Genomic DNA, 9,830 nt, shown 5'->3' on the forward strand with positions numbered 1-9,830 from the left:
AACCATCCGCAACCACCATTTCCAGGGGACCCAACATCCTATTCTGACCTCCTCAGGCACCAGGCACATACATGCATTGACGCAAATGCTCAGAGGCATAAAAAAAATAATCTAAAACAAAAAAAAATTATAGAAAACAGCTAGGATAGCTGACTGCCTCTCTTTCTCCTCCTTCCTTCCTTCCTTCCTTCCTTCCTTCCTTCCTTCCCTTTTTAAAGTCTACCATTATTCAGAGAATTTTCAAGTTCACAACACCGATGGAAGTTCAGGATGTCCCATGCACTCACAGCCCCCTCCCTTGTCAGCATCTCTACCAGGGTGGTCCAGTTGTTATAAGGAGTTGTGCCCACTTGGTGCATCATTATCCCGCCTTCTTCATTCACTCAGTCACTTGCATTCACTCTACACTTCTGGCTACCTGCTAACTGCCAAGCTCTACACTTCTCCCTTAATCCTTCATCAGATCTTTCTCTGCTTTCTTCTTCTCCTTCTCTCCTTTTCTTTTCTAGAGTATCTTCTTTGTTCTATTTCTTTCAGCCCTCTGCCAAAAAATACATGGCTCACCCTGTAGTCTGAGCACTTGAAAGGCTGAAGCTGAAGGGTTGCTCCAAGTTTAAGGCTGTTTATCACGAGCATATTTTCATTCCAGCGGTTATGCATTGAGCTCATTATAGTAAAACACATGTGCTATCTTTATTTTGTGGTAACATATTGACAAGCATTTGGACTTATTCCATTGTTTTACATGGCTGTCACCAATACAATGCACATGAGTCTCTCGTTACCATACTGGGCAGAATGCTTGGCACATATATGCCATATGCCGTATTTTTCTTTAATCATATTAGTCAAGTAAAGAGAAAGGGTAGAAAAGAGTTACAGGGGAAATAGGAGGGGGAGAGCCACTTGATAAAAGGTGTCTGCTTAGACTTAATGTTGCTTGGAGACAGCAAGACCTTAAACTAAGGACCTCTCTGTTACAGTTATTGATCGAGTGGCCCGGGATGGAGACCCTGTGATCAAAGTGTTGGCAGAAAAAACCCGTAACCTTTTTAAGCAAATAGCCTATCAAATGGCGTCCTCGACCATTAAACAGGCCTTCCGAAAATGGATGAAGATGGTCCGTCCCAAAACATTGAACTTCATTTATAACTTGGCTACAGAGAGTATCCTTGAAGAAAGCAAAGAGAGCAGCACAGAAGACTCTGAAGAAGAGAACCCGGAAGAAATAATGGAAACCTTAAATGAGGAAGACTCTGATACGTTCCTTAAAATAAATGAGATGCCTCTTGTCTCCTCATAACTTCAGTCTAGGCTTAAATCCTTTCCTGAGGAATACTAAGAGTCATCATCAATCCTTCTAATTCTCTATTAAAATATATAAATCTGAACATACAACCACCATCTGAGAATGAGCAAACCCCTCATTCGTGCAATACCAACACACCTGAGGTACATTTTAATGCTTTCTTAGTCGAGTGGGCACTGTTCTCGTCTTGTCTTTTTTAAATATATTTTATTAATTTATTCATATTACATCTCAGTTGTTATCCTATCCCTTGTATCCCTCCCTCTCATTTTCCCCTTACTCCCCTCCCCTATGACTGTGACTGAGAGGGACCTCCTCCCCCTGTATATGCTCATAGGGTTTCAAGTCTCTTCTTGGTAGCCTGCTATCCTTCCTCTGAGTGCCACCAGGCCTCCCCATCCAGAGGATGTGGTCAAATATGGGTCACCAAAGTTCATGTGAAAGTCAGACCCCACTCTCTACTCAACTGTGGAGAATGTCCTGTCCATTGGCTAGATCTGTATAGGGGTTTGAAGTTTACTACACATATTCTCCGAGGTGGCTGAGTGGTTAAGGCGATGGACCGCTAATCCATTGTGCTTTGCACACATGGGTTCGAATCCCATCTTTGTCGTGTGTAGCTCCCGTCTTGTCTTAACTTACCAGTTGAAAATATCTCTCATTGCACTTATCAGATTGTACTAAAATAATTTTCTCCTTCTGTCTCACAAAGCTAAAGTGTATTGAAAACATCCATCTTATCTTACACCATGTGTGCTCTAGCGTTCATGGTGGCTGGCATCTCGTGTAGAAACAGCCAGTGAACACTTGCCAGGTTAGTGAAATGCCAATAGAACAACATATTACTTTCATGCCTTAGTGAAATCCCCACCTATTCATATAAGTGCAACTTCACAGAAGTAATGAACAACTGGCTATTTAAAAGGGAACTGACAGATGTGTGTTAATTGTGTCTGAGGTACTTCACATGCCTCTAGCCATCTATAATTCTCATGGTGATATTTTAAGGCAAACTGTATCATGCCGGAATTATAGAGAAGAAAAATCTTTGCAAGATTTGACAAAGGGCAGGGAGCTTGTGCCAGGCAATGTGTAGGGACAAGTGTTCCTGCTAAACTCCACAGAGCTAGCTCTTTCCCATCATAGCTGGAATTTGTCAGACTCCTTCCTATACTAATGTGACACATTTCATCCAAAAGTCACAGACACAACTCTCTAAATGCACTAAAAATCCCACCAGATGAAGATTTCAAAATGATTGACTTTGTGATGTATAAATCTCACAACAGCTTTTTAAAGACTAATAGAACACGCGTCCACTGTGCCTGAGCCATGAGAACCCTGATGCTCCATGATTTCCTGACTAAGCCTGTGGCCAACCTGAACCAGGTGAGAGTTATTTTTAGCCTCCTCTGGAATGTGCATCATTCCCTTCCTCCCAGGGGTGATCATGCCCCAGGAGGACTCTCCCTGGAGCTCCTGGTATGTGACCTTAGGCGACCTTGGAAAAAATGAAAAACACCTGCAGTCAGGTTCTCTCTGCTTATAGTGCCCTCACAGTGATCAAGGAAGATTGGCCTGCAAATACATATTTTAAATTGCATCAATATGAAGGTCAGTGTAAATAGGAGAGCCCCAATCCACAAACAAACTCCTCCCCCAGGCTATAGGCAGACTGAGGGGAAGAATTCACCACTTGAACTCTATTACATAGTGATAATCTCCCTCCCTCCCTCCCTCCCTCCCTCTCTCTCTCTCTCTCTCTCTCTCTCTCTCTCTCTCTCTCTCTCTTTCTCACAGAGGAATTATGATTTCTCTATTTACTGTTAAGGAAGTACTTGTGATGATATTTCAAAGCAAACACTACACCATGGAGGTCATTTGTTGCCCACACCTTTTTAGGGCTACACAACCAAATACTTGTCCTCCACAGGGCTAGATGCGAGAAAGTTTCAGCAGTGGATGCTAAGCAGAAGGGAATGTTCCAACTTCATCAGCTCTTGCCTGATGAAGAAAACACTTGATACCTTGATCTCTCCATCTTGATTTCGGTAGAGAGAACTCACATCAGAAACACGGCTCTGCCACTGAAACAGAAGTCCCTGGAGCATGGCAGAGACTTCCTGTCCCATCACTAGCATGAGCGCCTGGATGCCTTCTCAGTTCAGGCTCCATCCATCAAGGTCTGGTACACGAGAGTCATTTGACATGTTTGCACATAAATATTTCACTGCAGCAAGTCAGCTTCCACATATTTATCCAATTCCCCCTTCAAAACCATCTACCTCCTTAAAGCCTGGAAATGCATTATTAAAGCTTGACCTTTGCCTATAGAATATCTCTATTAAAATTAAAAAAAAAACTTTACCTCTGGGAATCTGTGACAGTTAATCTGAATTGTCAACTTGGCTGAATCTAGAAGCAGCCAAAAGAAAATTCATGGGGCATACGTATGAGGGACTTTCTTGATCAGTTTAACTGAAATTGGAAGACCTGCCCTAAAGGTGGATGGCACCTCCCAGGAGTAGACCATATAAAAGGAAGTCCAAGAGAGAAAAGCTTTGATTTTTGCCTTGTTGCTTCACATTGTAATGGCAAGGTCATCCACTGTGTTAGTATTTTGCTGCTGCTGCTGCTGCTGCTGCTGCTGCTGCTGCTGCTGCTGCGCTCTGCTGACATTAAAATACAGTGTGTCCTTGGCCTTCCAATGTGAACTAAAAACCAGAGATTCTCCAGGAATCCTCTGTGTTTTCAGCACTGCTCAGGAATCCATCCTCATGATCTGAATAGATACTGGGTTCATAGCCTCTCCAGTGTGAATTCAGCCACCGTCGCACTGCTTGTAAACCAATTTAAGAAGTTCTCTCCTAATATATATTCATTCAATCGGTCCTGTTCCTTTAGGGAACCCTAGTATAGAGCTTTTCTGGAAGAGAATAAAGAACACAACACAATTTCCCCCACATTGCCAGAACATATATCTTGCCCTATTATCCTGTTATTGTAGCTTCAGTTTTGTGGCCTCTCATGACATGCATACTCCTTAGTCATGTGTGGCTTTCTACAACCTAGTCTACAGTTCACCTTTAACGCTACATGTTAGAGCTGTGTTCTAAACTACTCAATTCCTTTTTATGCTATTGTTTTTTTTTCCAACCTAATGGAATTCCTGGTACTGTCTTCGTTCCTTTGTTCTCATAGCCAAATCTCACACTATTATGACATATTTAAATTCCACACCATTTTTTTATGTACTGCAAAGTAAAAGGGTCTGCCAACTAAGACTATAAAATGTCATTGTTACAAGATACATATATCTCTATTTAAGAGAAATTAAAGTATTATTCAATTATACTAACTATACTAAGTAGTCATCTGACACACTGACTTTTAAAATGATATGTGTGTGCAGTGCATTGTACATGCATAATTTTAGAAATATACACAAATATCTTTTCAAAATCTGAGGATAATACATGAAATTTTTATGCATAACCCTTTTTTCATTTTTTGCTTTAAAACTTTATTTGTATATATTTTTTCTCTGCTATTCTAGATCAGAATATAAATACAATAGGAATGAACAGTGAATTTCTCAACCACTGGAATTTCAAGTCCTAGAGCAGAGTCTGTCCATTTGTTTGTTTGTTTTGTTTTTGTTTTTTGAGACAGGGTTTCTCTGTTTAACAGAGCCCTGGATGTCCTGAACTCATTTTGTAGACAAGGCAGGCTTCCAACTTACAGAGTTTTGTCTTCCTCTGCCTCCTGAGTTCTGGGATTAAAGGTGTGTGGTATGGCTCAGCCCTAGCACGTACCTTTAATCCAAGAGCTTTGTATAAACAGGATTAAATAAAGTTAACCATAGATAAAGAGGCAGAGCAAGAAATCAGTTGACAAGGATTAAACAGGAAAGAGGGACATTGAGTTGAAGGGTATTCAAGACACCATAGAGAAAGAAGAGGGACTTTTTCCTACTGGGACATGAGCCGATTAGGAAGAGTTTTTCCTTCTGAGACATTAGATAAGGAGGAAGATCAGCTGGGTGCTTTCTCTGCCTTTCTTAGCTAGTAGGCTTTCACTCCAGCATCTGGCTCTTTAGTCTTTATTGTTAAAAATTGAATGTTTGGGATTTTGTTTTTAAATTGACATTTTGACATTCTAACTTCTGCCGTGACACCACAGACAAATCAGTCCATCTTTGGACAAACCGGGAAGTCTTGGTAAGTCAGACTTGGTAAGTCATCTGGAAAGTCCTCAAGAAGAGAGTTAAGTATGTGAAGGGCCATAATAGAAGGCTTTAGGACCCTGGATAGTGCTACTCTAGGTGGCTTGAAAATAGGAACAGAAAATGAAAAGGTAATAACTTAACTGAAATTAGCTCAATACCAATTGTTGTTGTTGTTTTTGTTGTTGTGTTTTATACTTTATTCTTAATAGGCATAATGACTTTTTGTACCCACTCCAAAGAAAAGCTTTAGAGATACAGGAAAAGGAAAATTGTAAAAAGTTTATTGATAAGATACAAGCCTTGGAAAGACTTACAGAGGAATATCGACAAGCCTTAGAAAGACCTATAAATGAGAATAAGGAAAAGTCTCAGATATAGACAGATGAATTTAGACAAGAGCCTACAGCTCCACTGCATAATGAATCTGGAAGGTGGAAGGCTAGTGTATCCTGTTATTATACAAAACATACCAGAGATGATAACTACCCCCAAGGTTATGGAGAAGATAAATGGAATCCTACAGACATATTAGATTTGAGGAGACTTAAGGAAATTATCATTTCCTACGGTGTTTATTCATCCTATGTGAAGCAGATACTAAATTCATGGGCAACTCAGAGCAGGATTATCCTCCCAAGATTGGGAAGATTTGGCAACAGCAATATTGGAACATGATGCTCAGCTACAATGGCAACCACACTGGAAAGAGGAAGCAAAGGCCACAGAAGAACAAAATCAGGCCAGGCAATTGATATTTCTCATGATCAATTGCTAGGTGAAGGTCAATAGGATGATTTATAAAAGCAGCTTGAATTTGATGATCACACCTTGGTAATATGTCACTGGCAGCTTTAAATGCATGGGATAAGGTTGAAGAAAAAGGAAAAAGGTGTGAGTCATTTACTAAAATTATACAAGGCCCAAAAAGAAACCTTCACTGAGTTTTTTGTTTGTTTGTTTGTTTGTTTTTTGTTTTGCAAAGATTGACTTCAGCTATAAATAGAATAATATCAGATTCAGAAGTCAGAAAAATACAAATTGAATCTTTGTTTTTTGAAAATGCTAATTCAGAATGCAAAGGGGTGATTAGACCTTTAAAGGCAAGATCAGCACCAGTCGAGGAATGCATTAGACATACAGCTGGTATTGGATCTCATATTTATGATGCTACCCTGATAGGAGAAGTAATTTCTAGGCATGTTAAGAAAAATCAAAACGTCATATGTTTTAATTGTGGTGATCAAGGTCATTTGAAAAGGGATTGTAGGAAAGGCATTCCTAGAAACAATGTTTTTTCTAGAAATAATACAAAAAGAAAGACTCAGCATTCTTGAGTATGCAGAAGGTATGGCAAAGGCCAGCAATGGACTAAGAAATCAACACGGGATAGTCAAGGTAACTCTTTGCCATCAGAAAATGCCCAAGGGAGCCTCCCACAGGCCCTAGCATCACATTCGACTCAACCATTCCTTGTCTGCATCAGAGAAACTCATCCTCAGACCAATTAAAAGGGTTAATGCCTATTGTTAAACATGACTTTGCTCTGGATATAATCAAGGATAAAACAGCTTCAGTAGATTTAAAAAAAAAAATCAGAAGTGACCAGAAAACAAATATCTTGGCAAACTGCTATAAATGATCAGATGCCTAAGTTAAAAATAAAAATTGTGTTGAAGTTGAAGGTTTAGTAGATACAGAAGCAGATGTAACAGCAATTTCACCAAAATCATGGCATTCAGATTGGCCTCTTCAGGAGGTGAATATTTAGCTCCTAGGGATTGGAACTTTATCTCAGATTTTTTTTTTAAAAAGTGCAAGATTGGTCAAATGTATAATGACAGAAGGACAAATGGGAAAATTAAAGCCATACATAGGTAGCTAATATAGCCATGAATTGGGGACATGATTTGTTGCAGTAATGGAAAACACAGATTAACATTCCTCCAATCTCAGGAACAAACCATAAAATAAAGAATGCTTCTTAGAAAATATTAAATATCAAAACCAGTCACAGACTGTCCAGATGTCTATAAGCAGGACATGACAGGTGTTGCTCTTTCAAAGATACCAACTGCCCTACCTTTAAAATGGTTAACTAGGTATAAAAACCTAAAAATTAAAAAAAATTTTTTTCAAATGCTAATTTATCAAAGACACATTTGCCTTTCTGGAATGAAATAAAAAATGGGTTTTCTTAAACCATGTGTCTTAATTCCATGTTAGAATGTTAGACTGTAGAAAAGTGGGGCTTTTCCATCTAGGATGAATAGGAAGGTCAGCTGGGTGCTTTCTCTGCCTCTCTGAGCTAGTAGGCTTTCACCCCAGCATCTGGCTCCTGAGTCTTTATTAGTAAAATTGAACATTTGTGGTTTTGTTTTAAAATACAACAGGGTGGGGTTGCATTTCTATAGCACCATGAATATTTCCCAATACAATATTAGGCCCATCATAGAAGTGAGCATCTATTTTAGACTCCAGTTCACTAACCGCAGAACAAGATCTAAAAAGTGAATCCATCAATTAAAACACTTTAGTTTTTAGTTTTAGAATATCTTTTTTTTTTTCGGTTTTTTTTTTTTTTTTGGAGACAGGGTTTCTCTGTGTAGGCTATCCTTGACTCACTTTGTAGACCAGGCTGGCCTTGAACTCACAGCGATCCGCCTGCCTCTGCTTCCCGAGTGCTGAGATTAAAGGCGTGCACCATCATGCTCAGCTCTTTTTAAAACTGTTATTATTTACTCACTTAAATCCTAATTATAAACCTCTCCCTCCTCTTTTCCCAGTCTCTCTCTCTCTCTCTCTCTCTCTCTCTCTCTCTCTCTCTCTCTCTCTCTCCATCCTCTTACCCTACCCCTCAGAAAGGGGGAGCACCACTCGACACCAACCCACCCCAGCACATCACATCGCATCAGGACTGAACACATCTTCTTCCTTGGTGGCCTGGAAAAACAGACCAACCAGGGGGCAGTGCTCAAAAAGCATGCCACGAAGTCCTTGTCTGAGACAGCTCCCATTCTCCTTACTAGGGGACCCACATGAAGACTAAGCTGCCCATTGAATATATGTGTAGCGAGCCTAGATCCAATCTATGCATGGTGCTTGGTTGGTACCTCAGTCTCCACAAGCACCCTCCCCACATTAGTTGGCTCTGTTGGTCTTCTTTTGGACTTCTTGCTCCCTCCGGGTCCTTCTATCCTTCCCCCAACTTGTCCACAAGGCTCCTTGTGCTCTGCCTAATGTTTGACTATAAGTCTCAGGATCTGTTTCAATCTGCTGCTGAGTGAAGCCTCTCAGAGCACAGTTATTCTAGGCTCCCATCTGCAAGCATAGAAGAGTGTTGTTAGTAGTTTCAATGGTCGGCTTTCTCCTTTGGTGTGGGTCTCAGGTTGAGGCAGTAATCCATTGGATAGTCCCTCAATCTCTGCACTGTCTTTATCCCTGGACATCGTGTAGGCAAGGTAAATTTTGGGTCGAAGTTTTTGTGGGTAGGTTGGTGTTTCCCTCCTTCCTCTTCTCTCTGATTAGAGGGTGGCCTCTTCAGTTTCCATGACCCCTGCGACTAGGAGTCTCAGCTAGAGTCCTCCATATCCTCCCAGGAGCTTACCTTGTTGTAGGTCTCCAGTTTGTCTCCAAGATTACCCTGCACATCGTTTCTCTTCTCATTGCAAGCTATCTGTCCTCCCACCCCTCCTCTCCCTACGTCTGATCTCCACACTCATTTCACTCAGAACTCCCTCTCCTATCCTGTTCCCTCTCTTCAACCATTTCTGCATCTATTCTATTTCATCTTCCAAGTGAGATTCAAACATCCTTCCTTGGAATGTCCTTGTTACTTAGCTTCTGGAGTCTGCGACTTATAGTATTGTTATCCTGTATTATCCACCAAAATGTCTAAGATAAAAAACTCAAGTAACAGCACATGCTGGTGAGGATTTGGAGAAAGAAGAACATTCTTCTATTGCTGGTGAGAGTGCAGACTTATACAACAACTTTGTCAATCAATCTGCAGCTTTTCAGAAAACTGGAAATAGTTCTACCTCAAGACCCAGACATACCACTCCTGAGCATACACACAAAGATGCTCCACCATACAACAAGGACGTTTGCTCAACTGTGTTCACAGCAGCTTTACTCATAATAGCCTGAAACTGGAAACAACCCAGATGTCCCTCAATCAAAAAGCGAATTAAGAAACTGGTACATTTACCCAGTGGAATATTACTCAGCTAATAAAAAAACAAGGAAATCATGAAATAGTTTTCCCAGTGTTCTATTTATAGAAAACTATCAATT

General features: G+C 40.4%; 1 protein-coding gene across 2 annotated transcripts in view; it reads left to right on the forward strand.

Annotated features, from left to right (window-relative positions):
* The window catches only part of MROH9 (maestro heat like repeat family member 9), a 52,124-nt gene extending 50,806 nt beyond the window's left edge, over positions 1-1,318 (forward strand). For both annotated transcript variants that reach the window (XM_084800880.1, XM_084800881.1), the window contains one exon: positions 984-1,318. In XM_084800880.1, the coding sequence (XP_084657006.1) occupies positions 984-1,303 (320 nt within the window). In that variant the 3' untranslated portion in view covers positions 1,304-1,318. The remainder of the gene's footprint in view (positions 1-983) is intronic.
* The last annotated feature ends 8,512 nt before the right edge of the window (positions 1,319-9,830 follow it).

The sequence above is a fragment of the Acomys minous genome, assembly GCF_964271855.1.
Source record: "Acomys minous genome assembly, chromosome: 1".
Taxonomy (NCBI): Eukaryota; Metazoa; Chordata; class Mammalia; order Rodentia; family Muridae; genus Acomys; species Acomys minous.